General features: G+C 39.1%; 2 protein-coding genes across 6 annotated transcripts in view; one reads left to right on the forward strand and one right to left on the reverse strand.

Moving 5' to 3' along the window:
• The window catches only part of SLC18A2 (solute carrier family 18 member A2), a 38657-nt gene extending 32566 nt beyond the window's left edge, over positions 1-6091 (forward strand). For 2 of the 3 annotated variants that reach the window (XM_027112705.1, XM_027112706.1), the window contains one exon: positions 3572-6091. In XM_027112705.1, the coding sequence (XP_026968506.1) occupies positions 3572-3676 (105 nt within the window). In that variant the 3' untranslated portion in view covers positions 3677-6091. The remainder of the gene's footprint in view (positions 1-3571) is intronic. The other variant, XM_027112707.1, reaches the window with a different exon arrangement.
• A 922-nt stretch (positions 6092-7013) lies between these two features.
• The window catches only part of PDZD8 (PDZ domain containing 8), a 98691-nt gene continuing 80669 nt past the window's right edge, over positions 7014-25035 (reverse strand). For all 3 annotated transcript variants that reach the window (XM_027112704.1, XM_027112702.1, XM_027112703.1), the window contains 2 exons: positions 16740-16902; positions 7014-11893 (listed from right to left, as the gene is read on the reverse strand). In XM_027112704.1, the coding sequence (XP_026968505.1) occupies positions 9690-11893; positions 16740-16902 (2367 nt within the window). In that variant the 3' untranslated portion in view covers positions 7014-9689. The remainder of the gene's footprint in view (positions 11894-16739; positions 16903-25035) is intronic.

Consider the following 25035-nt stretch of genomic DNA (forward strand, 5'->3'; position numbering starts at 1 on the left):
GCGGTACGTGGGCCTCTCACTGCTGCGGCCTCTCCCGTTGCGGAGCACAGGCTCTGGACGCGCAGGCTTAGTGGCCATGGCTCACAGGTCCAGCCGCTCCGCGGCATGTGGGCTCTTCCTGGACCGGGGCACGAACCTGTGTCCCCTGCATTGGCAGGCGGACTCTCAACCACTGCGCCACCAGGGAAGCCCTAATGCTTTTACTTTTTCACTGTCCCAGCTTTGTATTTGTGTTATTTTTACACTTCACTTGGTCCAGCATGTTTTTACCAGTTTGGAAATTCTGACTCTCCTGTGTCTGATATGAAACCAGGCATTTGGTAGGACCAGGGCTCAACTCTCAGGAACCATGCATTGCCCTGAATTCAGATGAAAATGCCCCCCCCCCCCCCCCTTTTTTTTTTTTTTTTACTTTTTCTTCAGTCCAGAGTCAAACACACCTTTTTCCACACAGCAGTGCACGGAGCACCACTCTGATTACCAGGCTGCTCCCCAGGCCACTCTGCACGCATCCCCTATGCACTTGACTTACCCACTTGATCTTGTTCATGCCCCTCTTTTCGTGGCACTTTTGGGCTATTAGATGCCATCTGGCTTAATCATGTACAACTTAAAAAAACAACTATGGCACAATAAATCTTTCAAAAGAGGTTCAGAAGCCAGTAAGCTAGGTTTTAAAAGCAACAGATGATCTTTTAAGAAAGAAAACTTCTTAACCTGATATAGGTAGTATCAACAAATGCAGTTTGGTTAATTGATAAATTCTATTTAAGTCTATATGATGCCAGATAACTGGTCTGACTGAACTTCCCTTGCAATGCAGTTTTTTAATTGAGTCTGTATTACATACCCAGTGCTAGGTTCCAGAGGTCCTTACGTCTACATGTACATACCGTTAGGTATAACGGTGGACAACCAAGGGACGGAAGGCAGTTGTGATAAGGTAGAATGATGGCCGTCCTTCCCAAGCCTGCTTCGCCGCCTGTGGGCCTGGGGTCAAGGCCCCTGCCTGGCATCCGGGGCCCTGCAGTCTGGCCCCGGTTGGGCTTTCCCGTGAACATCTCCCTGTGCCTCATCATCAGATAGGGGGTGGGGGGGTTGGTGGGGAGGCAGGCTGTTTTACTTAATGTCTCGTTTGGTAAATAACCTCTGCCACGCTCATTCCCAACTCCCTCGCTGTGAAAATCCTTTCCATCATTCAAGCTTCAAGTCCACCCCCATCGCTTCCACATTGCTTTCCCTGAGCACTTAACCCACAGTGAGCACTCCGCCTGCAAACCCTATGGAACCTGTCACTGGTGTGCAGTGAGGTACCTAAGTTGCTGGTAGAGGACCTTAAGGGCACTGACACACACACCTGGTAGGTGCCCAGTAAGCTGCTGTCAGCCATGTGACCCTACTGTGCCCTAGAAAATGCCACGTAAGTCGGGCGGTGTTTCTCGCAGCGCGTTTCTCACCCTCATGTGAGGGTAGGGACGGGGGATTTCATTTTTAACCTGCCCCCTCAAGTGATTCTTAGGCACATTTCTTTGAGGATCACTAATCCAGAGAGGCAAGACATCGAGCTCTTTGGTGGCTAGACCTTTTGTGTTACGAGCACACACCCACGTGGGGAGAATGGTCCTGGTATACAGTGTCTGTTGCCTCAATTACTTATTTTTAGAAATTGAGCTCTTTATGAAGTCCATGTATCAATTCACTTGGCAAGAAGCACAATCAAAAAAATAGAGTTAAATTTGCAGCTGACAATTTGAGCTGGCAGCCTAACTCAGAGGGTCCTGGAAGGCCTTATTTATTTATTTATTTTTTGCGGTACGCGGGCCTCTCACCGTTGCGGCCTCTCCCGTTGCAGAGCACAGGCTCCGGACGCACAGGCACAGCGGCCATGGCTCACGGGCCCAGCCGCTCCGCGGCATGTGGGGTCCTCCCGGACTGGGGCACGAACCCGCGTCCCCTGCACCGGCAGGCAGACTCCCAACCACTGGGCCACCAGGGAAGCCCCGGAAGTCCTTATCTTAACATGCCACACAGCAGACCATTTTAGCATTTCTTGGGAAATGATAAATGGGTTAAGCACTTGAGTGGAGACATAGCAGCTTATCAGATCTGTGGGACAAGAACTGGGTGTAGCTAACAAGCGCCAAGATAGGTTGCAATAGGCCAACAGAAGATAAATTTTAATCCAGATAACTGTTGCCATTTAGATTTTCAAACTGCACAGAAAGGCACTGGAGGGAATAGTTTACGTGGAGGAAGACTCTGAAAGACGTTCTTGATGAGAGAATTCATTTCAGTTGCAGCTGATGTTGTGCTCTACACTCCTGCTGTCCTGTGGGGCATCGCCAGAGCTGACTTTGGCATAGGCTGCCTGGGCTCGTATCTGCCCCATTTAGCTGTACATCCCTTGGTCAAGTTCTTTAACCTTTGCGCCTACACGGAGGGTTATCAAGCTACCACATAGGGTTATTGTGAAGTTGAGGTATTGCATTGAAAATGCTTAGCACAGTCCTGGCATGATAAACCCCAGCTGTACACTCAGACTACGTGCTTGGTCTGTACACTTTCGTGAGGATTGATGACTACAGTGCGCATCAACTGAGGATGTTTATCAGTTGAGGATCAGTTGACCTTTAAGAAAGTTTTCAGTAACAATAAGGGAGTGCACAAGATTTTTATGTACATCAGAGGAATGTATTTTTTTCTTTTTTTTTTTGCGGTATGCGGGCCTCTCACTGTTGTGGCCTCTCCCGTTGCGGAGCACAGGCTCCGGACGCGCAGGCTCAGCGGCCATGGCTCACGGGTCCAGCCGCTCCGCGGCATGTGGGCTCTTCCCGGACTGGGGTACGAACCCGTGTACCCTGCATCGGCAGGCGGACTCTCAACCACTGCGCCACCAGGGAAGCCCAGGAATGTATTTTTTAAAATACACTTGAGCAAAAGGAGGCCAGCCAGGATTTGGGGAGAGGTCCTTCTGAAATGCCATTTTTAAAAAGATAAGGGCCCTGTGACGCTTAGTCTAGGGAAATCTAAGGGCATGGCCGTGGTCTTAAAATATTGTAAGGGCAGGCTGTGAAGACGGCTGGAATCAGAACTTGATCCACAAATAGAAACATGGAGACAGGTTTTAGTCTAGCCTCAGGGATGTTTTTAACACGGGAGCTTGCCTCATTAAGGAGGGAGGACCTCCTTATTAAGTGTTACCACTGTGAAGTTGCATTGGGTGACCTCCAGGATCCCCCCACCCTAATTCAAAGATTCTAAGTAAAACCTAAACCTAACCTGCATATCTCTTTCTTCATAGCTTACAGTTTCCTCCAAATTGACTTACAGCTCCTGGCAGGTATAATGGGAATACTGCAGACTGCTGCTGCTGCTTCCTATTGCCTGGAATTTTCAGTTTAGAATGCCAGGCCTTCTAGGGAAGGCACCTGGCAGTTGCACCAAATTACTGGTTGGTTGATAGTGGGTGGTACTATATGTAGTTTTCAAACTACTAATCCTTAGAAACAGGGTAAGACTATCTTCTCTTTATGAAACAGTAAGTTAATATCTGTGCTTTGCTCTCTTTTAGGCTATCCTCATGGATCACAACTGCCCCATTAAAACAAAAATGTATACTCAGAATAATATCCAGTCGTATCCGATAGGTGAGGATGAAGAATCTGAAAGTGACTGAGACCCTCAGAAGTCATCCAAGTATCTAATTGTATAAAACAGTGTTTCCAGTGAAATGACTCATCCAGAACTGTCTTAGTGATACCACTCATCCCTGGTGAAAGAGTAAAACAACCAAAGGTTTTCTTTTCCATGGTTATGATCGATTGCCAACAGCCTTATAAAGAAAAAGCAGCTTTTCTAGGGGTTTGTATAAATAGTGTTGAAAACTTTATTTTATGTATTTGATTTTATTAAATATTATACAATATATTTTGACGAAATAGTGTAAATCTATAAATATTTGAATCCAAATCCAATATAATTTTTTAACTTACATTCACGAACACCTGGGCAAAAAAGTCTTATATATTTTCTGAATATTGGTAATGAGTGTTTAAAGCACGCATTATCTCCGAGACACTTCCAATAATGAGGAACTAGAAGGAAGTCTGAAAAACAGAATCAAGTAAGATGGCATATATTATATAGTGACACTGAATGTTGAGATACTGAACTTGTAATTACAGTTGACCTTGAACAACACAGGGTTTGGGGATGCCGACAACCCATGCAGTCGAAAACCTGCATACAACTTTACAGCCAGCCCTTCGTATCCATGGTTTCATATCTCTGGATTCAATCAACCACAGACCATGTAGTACTACAGTCTGTATTTATTGAAAAAATTCTGCATATAAGTGGACCCGTGCAGTTCAAACCGTGTTGTTCAAGGGTCAACTGTACTGTCAGTATATTCATGAGTTAAAAGCTAGTTTTCTCAGATGCAGAAGACAAGAACTTGAGCCAGTCATCTTTCGGATTTATCCATGAATCTCAGCAGGCATTAGTTTTCTATGTAATCACCTACCTGGAAACAGATGGTTGTAAATTATATGTTTACATGTCATGTGGTTGGCAACAAACATAAAAGCCAATAAGGGTAAAATAGTAAATGTTCTGAAAGTAGAGAAAAGCACCCAAAAGTATAGTTATAAACAACTAGAAGCTTTCCCTTTCAGATATATACTTGTCTTACCAGATGACAGAAAATTGAGGATAGATACACCTTACTTATACTGTCAGGGTTGTTTAAGCATGATGAGATATATCAACACCTAGCTCAGGTTTTAGAAAAGAAATTTAAAAGGCTAATAGCTGCTGTGATGTGAAAAAATCAGACTATAATTATCTTTGAGCTGGAAGTCATCCAAGTGTTTTCTAGGGATCTACTAATTTTGAGTTGTTTGAAACTATTATTTTTTTAGACTTCTGAACGTTGTTCACATCAATGTGAAAACAAATTTTACATGAAGATGAAGAAGGAATGAAATTGTCTTGAATAGTGTTAGGAAAACAGGTAAAAATAATGGGGTGGTCAGGGCACACCCCCTTTCACAGGCAGGAAAAAACCCAAACATCTAAAAATGTCTATGTAATACTGTATCACCTAGTGCTGTGTGATGTAGTTTTTCTAAGCATGATGACATTGATGTGCCTTTTCGATGTGATAGCAAGTACTGTGTTAGTGAACATTGTTAGTTTACATCGAGTTTTGTATGAGATATGAAGATAGTGTGGAATGTCTCAAATAACACTTGTTCATTCTGTAGTTCTGTAATCGTAAACAAAAACTACTTAATGTCAGTTCTTTGTTAAGCTAAAATTGTGCTCCTGTTAACTTGGAAGGACCCCTCAACCTTATAATTCTCTAAGAAAGTAGCTAATACTTCCCATTTTCTTTATGAAGCTTTTTTTGTGGGGCTTTGATCTGAAGTCTGGTTTTCAAGTGCATGTGTTGGAAGCAAACAAGCGTCCTACTCGTGTTTGCGTTGGGCGACTTACACAAGGACTCTGCTTTGCTGGAGGCGCTTCTGTGGCTAAAGTAAAAAGGCAGGACTGCTCTCTACTTCCGGAGGGGAGAGCCTTAAAAAAGAACGTGCTGCAAATCAATTCTCTGGCGGGGTTTGTGGTTCTCCTCACTCCCAATACCATGTAACTTATCCCTCTTTTATTTTTGCCTGCAAGGTTTCAGTCTCTTCAAGAATGACTGGCAGCCATGTCTGCTGGTGATCCCAAGAGATCATATAAAAGATACATATTTTTCAGAACTGTTTTGGGAGCAAAAGGTATCAGTTGTATCTGAAGGAGAAAAAAATTGTAAGGTCTTTTATATGACCAGTATTCTGGGATTGGCAAGACTATGGAAAGAAAAGCTTTTTTTTTTTTTTTTTATGTGTGTATCAGAACAAAGAACACACAGCTCTCTGAACATTTATTTTTTGAGCAGAGGTGTTTTTTATGTTTGTACCTGGCAAAACAGATACAAAAAGCTTAATGAGGTAGTGATGAATATTCAATTCTTTCTTTTGACTGCTAAGTGTATCCACCTACGTCATGTTTTAGCTAGTTTACTTAATAAATCTTCTGAACACTACTGTGCCTGTTGTATTCCTTTGTTAACCAGATATTATCATTGGAATAAAATATGTAAGAAGGTACTGTTTTAACTGTGGGTATTCAATTAAAAACTATTCTTCTTTGCTTGCAGGCAGCAGGTAAAATCTACTCCAGACTAGTTTGAACCATACTTTTTGGCTTTGCAAAATTTGTTTTAATTTGAAGTATGTAACTAGCCACATGGTGTCAGTGTGGAACCAACCAGTAAGTTATCCTTGCATCTCTAAAGTTGTATTGTTTTCCTGATGGCTACGAACAGATAACTATATCTGATGAAAATAACTATGATATGCAGCCACTTGACACAGTAGGTCCACGGCCCCTGGAAGTTCCATAAAACTTAGGGTGCGCATGTGTGCACCTTTCAGGGGTGAGAATCCATGGTTTTAAACAGATCTTAAAATGGATTCATGGCTTAAAAAGGCTTAAGGGAACCTCCCCCAACCCTGTTTTTAAAGGAAAGCTGTTATGTCTCAATTTAGAAATAAACTCAATACATTTCAAAATTAAAGTGATTTTAAATTTATTCACTTTTAGGGGACTTGAGATTTTATTATCTTACTATTAGTAAGAGCCAAATACCTTCAAACTGCCTTTCAAAAAATTCAACAATACTTAAATTTAGAATTGACAGTACCTTCAAATTTTTAGCATGTGTTTTCTCCTCTTAAATTCATAAAATGGCCACATAATATTTTAACTAGTTCTGATACTGAAGAATGTAAGGTCTGATATTAAGAAATGTAGCCTATGAATTGATTCTAAATGCTAAAATATTGCTCAGCTTGACTGTCTAACCTAATAATTCATCTAAATACCAATGTAGCAAATATACTTTAGTCCAATTACTATTAGATAGCAGAGGCAAATCCATAAATCTGATTGTCACAGCATAAAAAAATAGTAAAACCAAAATTTAATGCTTTTAGACAATTTTCAGAATAGCAATTTTGTTTAGCAAAAGCGGACTTTGTTAAACTTATCTTCATGGCCCAATTATACCAGGCAATAATTCCATAGAGATGCAGCAGTCACCTTTTTTAGATGACATCAAATGAAGATATTCTTGTTTTCTGTGGTAGTTTTTATTTAATATTATTTTTTAGCTATTGATAACATAGCATGGCAGAAAGATTACATCAGGAATGTGATATAATACAACTGTTTTCACTGAAGCCTTATACCTTACTATTCCTTAGGCTATTGGCGTGTCCCACCGCCCGCCCCCCTTGCACGAAACTACAACTGTGATGCCTCTACTGCCTCTCCCAGTAAATAGAAAAATATTGCACTACATTGAAGGTACATTTTACAAATATCATTAGCAGCATTACTGAGCTTTCCATAATTGTGGTTCTACAGAGTTAAATACTTTTAAAACATGAGTAGATTTTTATGAAACCAAAGTTTTGCATTATTTCTACAGCTCTTTCAAATGCATCAGTTTCAGCAGCATGCTTGGATGTCACTAAAACTTCATGGTATAATCCAAAACCACCAGCCACTTACTCTGCCTTCCAGGTTGTCAGTGGTAAGTGATTTTTTATGATAAGATGACAGTTGGTTATTACATTGGGAAGATTGTTTCAAGCTACTGTTACAGAACAACATTTTAGCTTTGAGTGAATTTGGTGTATAAAGACTTCTACAGCAGTGTTGAAATGCAAGCATGTTTAAACAAAAATGGGGGGTATACACAGATATATTTTTGTTATAAACTTGGCCAAGAAAGGTATTTAGTTTCCTAATATTTTACTTAATAATAAAATAGCAAGAATGAGAACTATTGATTTTAAAAGTGGAATGGCTTTTCTACCCATAAAAATGTTTTTATCATCCATATAACCCTTTTATTTCAATAGCTTGTTACTGTTCAGAAAACTTTTGCAGTTATGCTGTTGTTTTCCTCACAACAATCCTGTGAGGTAGAATAAATTTTGTTTATTCCTACTTTACAGCTGGGGAGCCTGCAGCATGGAGCCCTTTCGTGGCTTGCCTATGGTTACACAGTTCACTAATGGCTAACAGAAGAGCTTGAACTTAAACTCTTGTATGGAGTCCTGGGTTATAGACCTGGGCCAGAATCCTTACTATTATACTATGCCTTTTCCTGCCAGCCATAAAAACTGCCACCATCTAGTTTTAAATTCATGTCAGTTTCACTATATAGCAATTATCATAGTAGTTACCTACAAAAGGGAAAAACATGTACATATCTATTTTATAGACATATAAAAGGCCAAAACTTTTATGGTATACCAACAGAGGTCACGCTCACATGTTTTCCCTCAGTCGTGTGTTACTGGGATCCACACGATGGCCTGAGTATCAGACTAGACCTTCATTTTAAGAGAAATGGTTCCAATTCCTATGTATTGACGCTGTGTAATTTTCTTTTTTTAATAAGACAGTCTGAACTACAGAAGCATTCAGAATGATCAGCCTGTAGGATGATACATAGGATAAGCCTGTAGGATGTCAGACAAAGCAATAAATCTATTCTGCATGATTCCTCTCCCTTACAGCATTCTCATGCATGACTATTTTTCTAAAACAAAACAGCCAAACCAGATATCAACAGGGGCATTTTAAGAACAGTCCTCTGAAACTTCAAATATCTACATGCTTTATTTCCTATGGGAGAACTGAAGATGAAAAATAATCATAAATGTTTAGTACTTCCATTTGAAAGGCAAGTGTCAACATTTTGAAAGATTATATTTCAAAATCCTGCTGGTTACTGTTTTTTGTTTGTTTGTTTTAGTAATCTGGTCATCCTCTCAAAATTCTTGACCAACTGCATTCTGTATTTATTCCCTGTTGCATTTTGTTTTTCAATGCAAGCTCTTCAAATTAATCACTATATTCTCACTATACTTAAACTGCACATAAGCTTTAGAAAAAAATTTCACAAAAGCATAAAAAACAAGCAATATATGTAAAACTTTTTTTTTTTTTTACTAAATCAGCATAACTAACTAAAGCTGCGGCTTTCATGTTACATTTGGCAAAATCAAAACAAAAAGCACTCCCCCAAACGCCAAAATAACAAAAATCTCAAGCAAGTAGATATGACAAACTTCATAACACAAAGTACGATTCAAAACCTGTTCCCTCAATGATTGCTGTTGTCAATTTGGGCATGCAGCAAATTTGTTGTTATAACTGTGATGGAAATGAAAATATTTCAAGAATCTGGACAGTATCCTATTTAACACTAATTCAAAAACTAGGAAGAGGAAGGAAAAAAAACCACAATGAGACATCACACCTACATAAACACAAAAAGTCAGCTTACATAATTACATAATTAGAAAAAGTTAAAAATAAATTAGTAAAAATAAATTCCCAGTATAAACCCAAAAAGCATAGCTATAAATGCAATCTGAAACAACCAATTTAGTGAGCTGATCATGTTTTTGCTGGAAAACCACCTTTTCCACTCTAGTTCTTACACAAGCAAATAACTGTGAAGAAGCAGGCCAAAGTGCATAATAAGAGGGTTTAAATGTGGTTGTATCTGTGGTACTTTAGATGCAACTTTTCCTCAATCACTAGAAAGTTTAAACAGACTGTTACACAGACTCAGATGGGCCAAATAAGTCATCTGATATGCTACTGAATGGCTGAGAGTCTATTAGTTGGGTTATTTCACTATCAAGGTCTTCTTCTGTATCATCTGTGTACTTGCTTATTTTTTTGGAGTGCTGGTCTAAGGACAGACTTTCTAAAGATTCAATATCTTCAATGCCTGCTCTGTAGTGGATCATAAGAAGTGTTAGAGCTTGCAGTCTTTCACCTGATTTAGCCAAAGCAGCAGAAAGAAGTGATTTTTTCCTCGTATCGGTTGTCTCTTTTTCTTCTCTAACAAGGGAATTATTATGTTCCAACTCCTGATCAATTTCATTCTGCAGTTTATCTAGCATGAACTCTAGTTTCTGGATCCTCTCCTCTGTAGGCAACCCCCTGTACAGATCACGACCAATTTCTTTAACTGCAATGAAAACGCTGTCATCCAGACCACCCTCCTTTCTCACTAATTTTATTCCTGTGTTGTTGCCCTGTTTAGAAGGGCTGTTTGGGCCACAGATCTCTGTGTCACTGCCTTCGTTGTCTGATGTGTTGGGTGTGTGTTTTGGTGAAGGTTCTACTAGATCAGTCCCTGGCTCAGAAAGGCGAGTTTTAGAGACTTGACGCAGATTTAACAAACGAGAGCTCGTATTGATAATATGTCTTGTCAAACCTGTCATTCTGTTGACTGACTTCCCAGCTTCAGCATCAACACGAGGGGGCAGGCCTAAGAGGGCTTCTTGTCCTTCCAGCCTGAGATTTTTCAGGGCCCGGTCTATCCGTTGATCAGTTGCTCCACAAAGAGGAGTCTCGGCTAGACACTTTTCCTGACATTTTTTATGGCAAACATAAGCACAGAACATACACTGGGAAGCAGCTTTAGTCCAAACTTTTTTCTTACAGTAATCACACCAAGTTGGGTTCTGGAACTGAGTATCCTGGAAACTATGTTTATTTTCTGTTAAACCCATCTGTCCAACAAAGTGCTCCTCTTTAGGAAGGGCAGAAACCTCTTCGACCAAATGGAGTTCTTTTTCTTTCTCTAAGTTAGTAACTACATGGTGGTCTGGCTCTCCTTCTTTCAGATATTTGAAGTGAACAGTAATATCACCGAAACAAAATTTGTCATTGAACCCCTTCTGCATACTCAGATTACGTAGCGCGGTTCTCGTGACCATGGCCTTAGGTGATGGGGCTTCCAGTCTGAATTTGGAAAGGTATTCCATGTTCGATGTAGCTAAGCATCCTAAAGCCACCTCTTCAAGTTTTAAGCTGACATGCCCCAAACAGATGAGACCCCCTAATTTGAAAGGATCCCTGCACCACAGTGCGATGTTTAAGTACCTGTGGCAGGCTTCTATGTCAAAGAGACAGCTGGCTCTGGTTCTTGTCCATTTTCCGAGCTTGTTACGATAAAGAATTTCTGATGACTCCCATGTTTGATGGTCATCTGAACTGTCCTTAGGAGTGCAGGAACTTTCTGAAGTCAAATCTTTTGCCACTTCTTGCTTTGCTGGAAACTGCTTAGCTGTAGCTGCTTCTTCGACGTGATCCAGATTTTTCGCTTGCTTTTCAGCAGGTTTATCTGCAGCAGGCGGTGGCAGCACCTTCTCTGGCTTTTCAACGAGAATATCTGGTTCTGCCTGATTTGGGGCATCAGCAGAAGGTAAAGGAACTTTGACTTGTGGTCGTGGTGGCACAGGTGGTTTGAAAGTGGATCCTTGGGTGGGTTTTGACACTTGTGCTGGTTCTGTTATCTCAGAAGATTTTAGGGCCAAGGGCTTATTTTCTTCTTTGGATGGAAGTTTTGGGGGTGGTGGGTAACTTCCTACAACTAATTTACGGTTTAAAACTGGTGATATAGTTCCAAGGGGTTTAACAGAAAGTGTTGTTGGAGTACGTTTGGGACTGTGACTTAATGACTGTGCCTCGTCCTTGACCTCAGTTTGTGCTCTCACATCACTTGCTAAGTCTTCAAATTCAGAATCCAGGTCTCTGTTTTCAGCATCTACTGCCAACCCACTTGTTTCCTCTTCATAGTTTGGTTGGCATGGGCCTATCAGAAAGTTGTCTTCCAACTGTCCAAAGTTATCTTGCAGCACTGCACCCTGGTTACTCTGGCCAACAGGCCTTTCATAATATACCAGGACTCGGTCACCAGCCTGCTTGATAAGCTTCAACACTTGCAGTGTAGATGTGATTTTCACACCTGTTTTAAGATATTAAATGGGAAACATGTAAATTACTGCAGTAAAAATTACCTAAATTCACTAAGTGTAATTGCCATTAATTCATGATTACTTAACTAATGGAAAAGTAATAGTGAAACCTCTAAAGTATCTTACAGGTTTATGGATACATCAGTGTACTGATTCTTAAACCCTGACTGCTCCGATGTCCTGGAAATGTTTACCTTTTCAAACCAGATGATGACATGAAAATCCTGAGGAGGGTGTCAAGCTGCTAACTCCTAATTGTTTACCATTCCTTCCTAGGTTTAAAAGACATTATTCCTCAGTTTGAACTGAAGTGAGCAGAGTGAGACCTATTGAAAAGGATTTTATTAACGGTTAAATCAGGCTTAAAATGATGGGAAACTGTGATTATATTAAGGGAAATTGTAAAATGCATCAGGGATTACAAGTTGTAAGGTGAATGATTCAAATTAAGAGACCAATGCTTGAAATAAACTTAGCAAAATATTGGGTTGGCCAAAAAGTTTGTTCTGTTAGTGAATACACTGTTCAATAAAAGTCTTGGTGAAAATGTCTTTTATTTTCACTTAAAACTGAACAAACTTTTTGGCCACCCCAATACTATTATGAATAGTGGACTCTTACAGATTCTTTTCATTAGCCCTACCCATCAAACTAGTCTTTTTCAGGACCAGAAAGAATAAGGAAGGCATAATAGGAAGGCTTTAAAGTTAAACAAGTTGTTTACTATCTGTATCTATATCAACAGTATCTTAAGTTTTCATTTTATTTTCTAACAGGTGCTACATCAATTAGTTCAAAATTCAAAAAGTATAGAAAGATGTACAGTGAAAAATCTCCCTTCCACCTCTATCTCCCAGACGTGTTGTCCCTTTCCTGAGGCAATCAAAGCTTCTGATGTGTTCTTCTAGGGATAGGTGTATCTTTTAAAGGCTCTATTTTTTCCCTACCCTCTCCAAAACAGTACTTACCTAAGCCAACCCTTTCTGTAGGAGTTACAGAAAGGTGAGAAGGGGTCTTTGCTTTCCAAAGGTCTTAAGGCCATCCTAAATAAATCAAAGTAAATCAGCCCCATCTAATAACCTGACTTCAGAGTTCCTCAACCTCTATATTCTCCTACTTTGGCTGCCCAGGCAAGACCATGCTTTAGACCTGGTCATCACTTGGAAGTTTTCCACATCAAAGATCTTTTACTTGGAAATTAACCTCTGATCACAATCTCCTATTTCCACCTCTAACAATCCTGTCTGCTAACTGAATCTGTTTTGAGGTAGTTTCCATGTCCAGTCATTCCTCCTTTGCTCTCATGGTCCAGCTGGTCTCCTGACACCACTTGCTTTTCTCCCCAACCTCAGTTCAAGACTTCAGTGGTGTTCACATCAAGCTTTTTTATTCTTTTGCCCCAGCCCTTTCCTCTTCTACCATCTACCTGTCTTTCTGATCCCCAGCTTTGCTGGCCCCTTATCTCCCTTTCCTGCTCCTGAGCTTATCACCTGGATACAACTCCCGAGTTATACCATCTATCTGCAGCAAGGCTTTCAGTGCTGCTTTAGCATTCTTTTGATTGGTCTCTAAACAACTAAGTCTCCAAACACCAGCTTCAAACCTTTCTTATTCCCCTGAAACCCACCCTTCCTGCTCTCTTTTATTCTGTAGATGACATCACCTTATATACTGAAGATCAGTAAGAAGCCACCTCTCCTCCCTGCCAGTCATTTTCAGGATTAAGCCATCTTAGAGGAGGAAGTATCCCTTGTACTTTGGATCCTACTCCCTGTCCCCTTCAGGACTCTGCTCTATCAATTATCCTTGCTAAAATCTTAATTCCCTTCCTTCTTCTCCTTTAAAACCTTGTTTTCCTTGGTTTTCACAACACTGTACTAATTTGGCTCTGATCATCTCTGCTTTCTTTTTTCCCCCACCTATATCTGTCCCTTGTATGCAAATGTTCCCATGTTTTTTTCTTTAGTTTCTCTGCCTTTTTGTTCTCTCCCTAGATTACACCCATTTCAGTAGTTTCAACTGTCAACTTTTTCTTTGGTTGGCGTCCCCTCTTCTTCACTCTAGTCGTACATTCCCAGCTACTTCTGGATATCACCACCTGGATGTTTCGTTGATACTACAAATTCAGTGAAGTTAAAACCTCTCTTTGACCTTCTCATCTTCCTGTTCTCACTACTATGTGAATCAATTTGCCACCCTCCCAGTTAACCCGATCTGAATCATGGAGATGGCTGACTCCCTAGATAGATTCAGTCTGCTGTCAATCCTGTTAGAGTTCCAGTCCATTTTCATTCCTCCTCCTTTCAGATCCTCCTGACCACTGGCTTCCACTATAGTAATAAACAGCTTTTTACTATGATCCCTCACTTAGATCTTCCCTATTTTAATCACCAAACATATATTGCTCCCCAGTTTTCCTAAAACATTGGCTCAAAAACCTTTAGCCTACAAACTCATACTGAAATTCAGAGCTTTCTAGTATGACTTCATGATTTATCCAGCCTTAATTTCTTCTGCTTCCCTTTAACCACACTATGAACCAGCAACTGTAGTTTGACATAAATAAAAATTAAGTCCATCTAATGATCTGAGGTAGGCAAAAAACTTCGGCTCAATCTAAACTCATTCTTTGTGACTTAACATCTGCCTCTTGGGACTGTTCAGCCAAATATGGATTATTTTTCTTTTGGAATATTTCAAATATACTCAAAAGCAGAGGAAATAGTAAAATGAACTCCATCACTGAGCTTAAATATAACAAACATTTTGCCAATCTTATTTCAATTATCACCAATCCTGTTACTAAATGTTTTTTTTTTTTTTTTTTTTTGCGGTACGCGGGCCTCTGACTGTTGTGGCCTCTCCCGTTGCGCAGCACAGGCTCCGGACGCGCAGGCCCAGCGGCCATGGCTCATGGGCCCAGCCGCTCCGTGGCATGTGGGATCCTCCTGGACCGGGGCACGAACCCGTGTCCCCTGCATCGGCAGGCGGACTCTCAACCACTGCGCCACCAGGGAAGCCCACTAAATGTTTTTAAAATGTTGTATACCCATACAAATAAAGTATAGCTATAAAAAAAAGAATGTGTATCATACCCTCCCCATATCTCAATGAATATTATTATTTTTACAAATGTTAGACACAAAGAGATGACTTTTGCTTTTTCACCCTGCCTGTATTTATATTGCTTGGATTTATTTATTTATTTTTGATAACAGATATTTACTACTTGTATAATTGAAAACAAAAATCTTTCATAAAAGGATGTAAAAAAGAAAACAATTTTATGCTGTAGGTAAAACCAAACAGGGTATATGTATACATATAAAAAATTCATACTGAATTATGATTTTTAGCTGAGGGATAACTGTTATGTTTATGTTAAATAACTACGTCACAGATGAGGTTTATTTTATAGCCTTATTATCCTAAGTGTCCAGTATCATCATCTGGGAGCCTGTTAGAAATACAGAACCTGGAACACCACCCCAGGTCTACTGAATCAGAATCCACATTTTAACACCATGCCTGGGTGATTGGAATACACAAGAGAGTTTGAAAAGCACTGTTTATGACATAATCAGAGGGATTTCCATGTGAAATATTGACTTAGTGGGGCTTCCAGGTATGCAATTAAATAATTTTCATTATTTTATTGTCATGATGGATATGAATTAAAGGTAGAGTTTCTTCAACATGTAACCAAAGACAACTGCTCCTTAATTTAGGAACTAATTTACCTTGTTATTTGTTGTTTTAGCTGTGAGAGAATATTCCATGTTGCCTTTAAAAGCTCAATTGTAACCAACCATGGGCTCAAGAAATCTCTTGACAAGCCTAGAATGGGTGGGTCACGTACTACAAAGGTCTGAAAAGGTTTGGACTTCTCCCCCACTGATGTCCACAGTGAGTCTTACTGCTTATTTATAAACATGCAAGCAAATAATCTGCCTAACAATAGAGAGTTTTTGTTGTTATCAATCCAACTGATAGGAAGGCATGCAGGTGACACATTTTTCTGCCAGTGACAGTGATCTGGGCTGCACTCTGAATGACAATCTATTAACAAATGGCTGCCCAGTCAGGAACAATAAGGGGCAACCAATATGGGGCCACAGGCCAGTTCAGGTGTGCCCTTTTAGACAAGGACTCACTCTCCTGTTAATTATCTAGTCCTGAGTGATGGGGGCAGTAGTGCTAACATTGTCAGTTTTAGGCTCAGAGTAGTAATGGTGGTGGCCACACAGAAAGATAACTGTTGACCTGCCCTTTCTTTCACATTCAATAAAAAAAAAAATAGAAGTAGGAGGAAAATGGTCTAAAGATGAAATATTTTCAAGATTTATAATTAGAACTAAAATGATGCGTTTCAAATTTTTTAAGTATTTATTTATAGTATAGTTATTACTTTCTTTCCATTGTAAAAGTAACGTGCTTATAGAAATAAAGAAGGAAGAGGGACTTCCCTGGTGGCGCAGTGGTTAAGAATCCACCTGCCATTGCAGGGGACATGCCCAGGTTCGAGCCCTGGCCTGGGAAGATCTCACATGCCATGGAGCGACTAAGCCCATGTGCCACAACTACTGAACCTGTGCTTTAGAGCCCGTGAGCCACAACAAGAGAAGCCACTGCAATGAGAAGACCATGGACTGCAACGAAGAGTAGACCCCGCTTGCTGCAACTAGAGAAAGCCCGCACACAGCCATGGAGACCCAACACAGCCAAAAATAAAAAATAATAATAAAAAAAAGAAATAAAGAAGAGAGGAAAAACCCCCACATCTGTTCTCTGGTTTTCTTTGTAAATGTCAGGTATATTGCACATCAGCATAATTACCTCCAATAGCAATCAGTCGATCTCCCCGCTGAAGATCAGCAATTGCAGCAGGCGAGTTTGGGGCCACGGTCTCAATTATGACGTGCCCAGCATACCCGTCAGTTGACTGGACAAGACGAAGTGTAAGTCCGACACTTTGTAAATTCCCCTTTATTAATTCAACCTTTGATAAAGATAAAAAAATGAAAACAGATTCAATGGGTTCACAGTAGTGGAGTGAGAAAACACAACACATCGAGAGCACTACAGTTGACGCTTTTATACCATGGTGGTTATTATTACAGACTAATAAAGGAGGGAGGAAATCTTTTATTGTGACAATATAAATTAAGATATGCTCAGACTGCACATTTGTGCCATCGAACCTTTTAAATGATAAGGTGAACATAAACAAATAGCAATCCTAAATATTCTTCCTACATCTGGTATAGCATGTGGCATGCACTCCCTAAACTCTGACATCACTACCAAAGATGATTTGGTTTTTAAGGTTTTATTACAGAAAATTTTAAAAATATACAAAAGCACAAAGAATAATTAAAATGAACCCTGTGGTAGGTTATAAAATATAGTAACAAATTCTTCTTGACTTGAATGCATGTCCCTTTGCAATTAATACTTTACCAGACCTGCTATTAGAGGTATACCTATTTCTCCATCCTTCTCTCAGCAACCAATATAACTAGAAAAAACAGACGAAGACATAGACGATCTGAACGTGATCAACCTTGACTTAAATGACATTTATAGAACACTGTACCTAACAATGCCAGAATACACATTATTTTCAGGTACACATGGTAAGTCCACCAGGATGTGCTACGGTCATAAAACAAGCGTTGATACATTTAAAAAGACTGAAATCCGAGATACGTTCTTTGAATGGAATTAAATTAGCAATCAATTAACAGTAAGAAAACTAGAAAAACCCCAAACATTTGAAAAGTAAAACAACACACTTTAAGAAATTCATGGTCAAAGAAAAAATCAGAAGGGAAATTAAAAAATATTCTGGGGACTTCCCTGGTGGCGTGGTGGTTGAGAATCCACTTCCCAATGCAGGGGACACAGGTTTGAGCCCTGGTCTGGGAAGATTCCACATGCTGTGGAGCAACGAAGCCCATGTGCCACAACTACTGAGCTTGCGAGCCACAACTGCTGAGCCTGTGTGCTACAACTACTGAAGCCTGTGCGCCTAGAGCCTGTGCTCTGCAACAAGAGAAGCCACCACAATGAGAAGCCCCTGCACTGCAATGAAGAGTAGCCCCTGCTCGCCACAACTAGAGAAAGCCCGCGCGCAGCAACCAAGACCCAACACAGCCATAAAACAATAAATTTATATTAAAAAAATATTCTGAGTGGAATGATGAAAATACAATCTATCAAAACTTGTGGGATGCAACTAAAACAGTGTTTAGAGGAAATTTATAGCTTTAAATACTTATATCAGGAAAAAAATTCTAAAATTAGTGATCTCAGTTCATTCCTTAAAAAACTAGAAACCCCAAAGTAGAAGGAAAGAAGAACAGAAATCAATGTAATAGAAACTAAAACAACAAAGAAATCATGAAAGCTGATTCAATGAAATAGTCAATAAAACTGATAAGCCTCTAGGATAAACTGATAAAGAAAAATGTGTACTACCAAAATCAAAATAAGAGGGGAATATCACTACAGAATCTAGAGACATTAAGAGAATAGGCAACATTATGCACAACTTTATGTCAATACATTTGACAACCTAGATGAAATGGAAAAATTTCCTTGAAAGATAACAAATGAGAAAAACTGACTAAAAAAATAGAAAATTTGAACACCCCTGTATCAATTAAAAACATCAAATTCATAAACCTTTGCACAAAAAAATTCCCTCCGGGTCTAGACTGCTTCATTATGAATTGTTGAAATAACAATCTTACTTGGAATCTTTTAGAAATAGAGAAGGAGGGTATGCTTCCTAAATCATGTGTTAAGGCCAATGTAACCCTAATTCCCAAACCCAGACAAGAAAGCAGAACTACAGACTAATATTTATAATGTTCAAATATGGATGCAAAATTTCTTAACAAAATTTTAGGGAATTCAACCCAATAATATATGAAAAGGATAATAATCATAACCAAGTGGAGTTGATTCCAGGAATTCAAGGTTGATTCAAGCACCCAGGAGTCAATTAGTATAAGTCACCATATTAAGAAAAGAAAGGAGAAAACCATATAAATATTTTAATAGCCGCAAAAAAAAATTAACATCCATTTATGATAAAAGCCCCCAACAAAATAGAACTACAAGGGAACATCCTAAATCTGATTATAGGCATCTACAGAAATCTATAAGTAACATAATACTCAAGGGTGAAAGACCTGTTCTCTACCCAAGATCAGGAACAAAGCAAGGATTTCTGTTCTTACCACTTCAATTCATTATTATACTGGGGGGTATAGTTAGGGTCATGATGTAAGAAAAAGGGAAGACATAAAGAATGGAAAGGGAGAAGAAAAACGGTCTTTATTTGCATATAATATGACCCTATACATGGATAATCCCAAGACATCTACAAAACAACTTTTAGAACTAATAAGTGAAATTAGGTCACAGACTACAAGGTCAATATACAAAAGGCAAATATGTTTCTATATATTACCAACAAATAATTAGAAAATAAAGAAAGCAAATTAATTTGTAATAGCATAAAAATACTTAGGATTAAATTTTTAAAATTTATCTTTTATTGAGGTAACATTGGTTTATAACATTATATGTTTCACATGTACATTACATTTCTGCTTCTGTATACACTACAGTGTGTACTCATCACCAAAACTTTAGTTTCCATCTATCACCATACAACTAATCCCCTTTCTCCATTTCACCACCACCTCTCCTCCCGGCCCCTTCCTCTCTGGTAACCACTACTTTGTTCTCTATTATCAACATGTTTGTTTTTTTTGGTTTGTTCATTTATTTTGTTTTTATTTGTTTATATTCTACAATATGAGTAAAATCATAAGGTCTTGTCTTTCTCTGACTTACTTCATTTAGCACAATGCCCTCCATCCATGTTGTCACAAATGGCAAGATTTCATCTTTTTTCTCTTTTTATGGATAAGTAGTATTCCATTGTGTGTGTGTGTGTGTGTGTGTGTGTGTGTGTATATATATATATATACATACCACATCTTCTTTTAGAATTAAATTTAACTGAAGATGTACAAAACCTGTATGCTGAAAACTTCTGCAAAGGGAAATTAAAGAAGACCTAAATAAATGAAGAATGACACCATGTTCATGGATTGGAAAACTCATTATTGTTAAGATGCCAATTCCTCCCAAATTTATCTACAGATTCAAAGTAATCCCAGTAAAAATCTTTGCAGGACTTTGGAAAGGTAAAAGACCTAGAACAATCAAAGCCATCCTTAAATAGAACAAGGCTGAAGGACTTATACTACCTAATTTCAAGCCTTACTATATGATGTTAGCGTAATTAAGACAGTGTGGTATTAGCCTAAGGACAGATATTAGTTGTAGAAATTAACATCATTTCTTAAGATATCAAATTTTGGACAACGTGTTGACTTCCTATTATAATAGATAAGGATGATAGTCCATTCTCCTGCCCCCAAATTACAGTAGAGTTACATCATTATTTTTAGTTCCTCTGCATAACCTCTTTATAACTTTAATTAATATACTTATACCCCTATATTTCTTATTTCATCAACTATCGACAATATCTCTCTTGATACTAGGACTTCTATCTTTCCCTTCACTTCTCCCCTTTATACCCCTTCTACCTTCTAAACTCTACCATGAAAGTTGATAACTATTATATTAATTTTTAAACTATTTTTAAGCTACCAAGGTTGACTGGAAGTCAGTCATGTTTATAATATTGCGACTATATAAATATGATTTACTGAGAACCTGGACATCTTTACATTTTCTGTCTTGTATAGCCTTTTGCTTTTCTTGGAGGTTTTTCTTTCAACAACATAGCTTTCACTTTAAATGTAGGATTTATGTAAGTACTGCTTCTGCAATTAGCTCTTAAATTCACCTATCCATTTGTTTACATATTAAATTATTTAGCACTCAGTCAAAGCGAAGTTTTTCTTTACCCCTCCACCCTACTCCTGCCTAAAAAGAAGCCAGTTAATAAATGTAGAAGGAATGAGCAGATTTGAAAAATCACCCAAAAGGAGAGACAAACATTTAGATTAAAAAAAAAGAGAGAGAGAGAGAGAGACAAAGAAAGACTAAAGAGCTGGAACAACTGAATGTAATGTCTGAATCTTGGTAAGATCCTGGTTCAGGGAAAAAAAATCTACAGAAACATTTATGGGACACTGGGAGCATTTTAATATAGACTGAAACTTTGGTGAAATTAAGGAATTATTAATTTTCTTATGTGTGATAATGGTTATTGTAGTTATGTAAAATGTTCTATTTTTAGAAGATTCATACTGAAATATTTAGAGGTAAAATATGACATCTTCAACAATGTCTTTCTCAGATGCAGAGCTATGAAAAGTTTCAGCATCTATTATTATACTTATTAGTAAGACTCAGCACTACTAGTCAAAACAGGATACAAAAGGAAATTTAAAAGCCAATCTGCTGTGAATGAACTCAATATACAGCTGAGGAAACAAGGCAAACATATTATGAAACAAACATCAATTCAGGGCATTAGAATATTTAAACTATCTTATATCGTTCAAACCTTAATTTACTTTTACAGGATCAAGACTGAGAAGCTAATTTTATGATCATATGACTTTAAAAATTCTCCCATTAGAAAAGACAAAGACGGTGACTGATGTCGACATTCAGTAAGAGAACAGCAGCCAGTTCAAACCCACTAGGAGAAGAATGGGCTCAAGCATGGTCTTTACTTCCAAAGAACAGAAATCATACCAATGGTGGTAAATATCTACCTTTTCACAAAATTATGTTTTCATCCTGCTAGAAGGTTTCCTCTATGTTGTAGACTAAAGACATATCAAATGAAAGGAAAAGGAAGGGGCTGAAAAAAGGAATAGCAGAGAGAAAAAATTGTATTTCTTATGGACAAACAAAAGCATAGTGAAGAAAAAGTGAACATGGAACAATATTATATTTTCCTTTGGATTGCTGATCATGAAATCTTTATTAAAAAAAAGAAAAGCAGGATGAAAATGTCTGATAACAAATACAGGAATAGATTATGGATGGGAGACCTTCAGTCAATTCTAACCATCATGTAATAACTTTTCCTTTCTCATAAAAAGCCAATTAGATGTTTTTAAGCCCACCAAAATCTGGGTACTCCCCTATTCCAAAAGATAAGCTATGATTAAGGAAAAATTAACATCTACAGAACTCATTTTGTCTGCAAAGAGAGAGAGGCTGACAGTGATTTAGTTTCTAGTTCCAGTCTGTTGCTAAGGCCTTGCTGTACTCCTACTAAAAGCTATGCAGACCCTAGCCCACACAACCATGAACAGTGACCCTGACACCTGACTGTGGCATGAAATACCGGAATCCTCAAAATAAGCACACCTTTTTTACTTAAGTGAGTTTTAGTAGGTATCTGTTTCAAACGGGTTCTGGCTTACCAGGCACCGTGTTAGAGACCACCATATACAATATCTCATCAAACTCAAAGTGCTGTATTTATTAACTACAAAGCTACAAATACATTATAAATGTAGGATGGAATCTGCCTGAGCCTAGCCAGGGGCCTCTGCCGCCTGCCCTTGCAGGGACTTAGCGCCTGCAAGATGGGTAAGAGAAGGAGAGGAGCACCTGGGCCAGTGCTATACCAGCAGCTCCTCCTGACACCAGAGGCTGCCTCTTCTGCAGATAGGGGCCTGTCCAGGAGGTGATGGGGGCTTGGGGCTTCAGAAGTGTGGTGCTATCCTCACCATCGTCCTACAGAGTAAAACCAAGTCCCCCTAAAACAGAGTTCCCTTACTGAGTTTACAGTTATTCTATCTAAAATTTTATTTCCTTTCTTTGTCACCTCTTACCCCAATCCTGTGCTAACTGAACATTAATCAACTAGAGTCAGATGGCTAAGATTACTATTGTTAACATCATTAATGTACCAAAATTGCTGCTGTAGATATCATCATTAACATACAAACTCAGGTTGTTTCTCCAGCACAAGACGAGCTAACAGACCCCTGAACCATGGACCACCTGGCCTGAGAATCATAAAATAGAGACATCCTGACTCCTTAAACTATGATAAAGAAATGTCACATAGGACTTCCCTGGTGGCACAGTGGTTAAGAATCCGCCTGCCAATGCAGGGGACACGGGTTTGAGCCATGGTCAGGGAAAATCCCACATGCCATGGAGCAGCTAAGCCCGTGTACCACAACCTGTGCTCTAGAGCCCGCGAGCCACAACTACTGAGCCCGTGTGCCACAACTACTGAAGCCTGCACGCCTAGAGCCCGTGCTCTGCAACAAGAGAAGCCACCGCAATGAGAAGCCCGCACACCGCAAGGAAGAGTAGCCCCCTGCTCACTGCAACTAGAGAAAGCCCGTGCACAGCAATGAAGACCTAACAGAGCCAAAAATTTAAAAAAAAAAAAAAGAAATGTCACATACAGTATGGAATTAAGAGATACAAACTACTGTACACAAAATAGATAAGCAACAAAGATTTACTGTATAGCACAGAGAACTATATTCAATATCTTGCAATAACCTATAATGGAAAATAATCTGAAAAAATACATACATAAAACTGAATCACTGTGCTGTACACCTGAAACTAACACAATATTGTAAATCAACTATATTTCAATTACAAAAAAAGAAAAAAAAAGAAATGTCACATAGAGTAACCTAGTGGTTACCAGTGGGGAGAGGGAAGAGAGAAGGGGCAAGATAGGGGTAGGCAGTTAAAAGCAACAAACTACCATGTACAAAATAAATAAGCTACAAAGATATATTGTACAGCACAAGGAATATAGCCAATATTTTAGAATAACTATAAATGGAATATAACCTATAAAATTATGAATTACTATGTTGTACACCTGAAACTTATATAATACTCTATATCAACTATCCCTCAATTAAAAAAAATCACATATTAATAAAAAAGAAATGGCACAAGTTGATGATTAATCCCAGCCTCTTTGTTCTTCCCCTTTAAAAAAGTCCCTCAATCAAGTCCAAATTGGAGTGGATCCGAGACTTGTTTCCCACTCTCTTGCTTGGCACCCTGCCCTTACTTTGACTCAAACACATGCTGTTAGTGTTGGGCTTTCACCTCCTTCTGCACCTTTACATTATGGACCAGGAATGGTTTTCCCATTATGGAATGGGAACGGTTATCTGCATCTAAAAGCCTACTGTTAAAAAGTTCAGCTTTATACACGTGTTGTGTACGTATGTGTACAGGTTACTGTGTCACTCTCCCTTTCCTGTCCCCCTGCTCTACTAAAAAAGCTAGGAAACAGTCCTCATAGTCCACATGAGCCCTTGCTCCACAACAAGAGGACCCCCCAGGCTGGCAGCTCCAGGTCCTGGCGTGTTAGCGACAGAGAAGGTCTCTGAAGGGTGTAGGCCCAGGTACCTCCAAACTCATAAGCTGCGTCCCCAGGCTTGAGCTGCTGTCCCTACTCCCAGGAGCAGTGCGGTGGGCTTCGGAGAGTCTGGGAGGAGTGGAGAACTGTTGGAGGCCATCCTTGCTGGGCCAGGAGCACATCCCTGCTCCCTGCCCTTGTAGCACCCTCCATGTGCTAAATAAAATGGGCTTTATTATCTGCAACTCATATTTTAGTAGTTGATTATACTCTGAACTGTTATGAAGAAATTCTTTAATATTGTTGTCAACATAGATAAATAATCAATAAACCAATCTATCATAGGAATAGAAAAAAAATGTAGGATGTAAAGTGCTTTCTCTGTGGCTTAGCCTGTGTCAATTGGCCTGGATTTAGTTGAAACCAAAAGATAAACTTCTATTGGAAGAGAAATACTATTTCTAGTATTTTTTTGCATGACATACCAAAAAAAAGTTTATCAATTGTCAAGAATTGCTGACATACTAAACAGCAATTACATGAGCTTAATCACTACTCAACACATACAAGATTGCAGACAGCCTGCATTTAACTTCACCAATCATGTTAGACACAGGTTAAAAAATTCTAGCTGCATGTGTACCTATCTGGTGCAGAGCAATTCAGTAAAAACAACAAGATAGCCTTTAAGAGCTCTCACACTCTGAAATCCTTTTAGCCTTCCCTGGACCCAGCTGGGATGCCTTATTTTCACCTTGGGGGGGGGGG

The sequence above is a fragment of the Aethalodelphis obliquidens genome, unplaced genomic scaffold, assembly GCF_003676395.1.
Source record: "Aethalodelphis obliquidens isolate GAN/ISIS:26980383/991018 unplaced genomic scaffold, ASM367639v1 scaffold11, whole genome shotgun sequence".
Classification (NCBI taxonomy): Eukaryota; Metazoa; Chordata; class Mammalia; order Artiodactyla; family Delphinidae; genus Aethalodelphis; species Aethalodelphis obliquidens.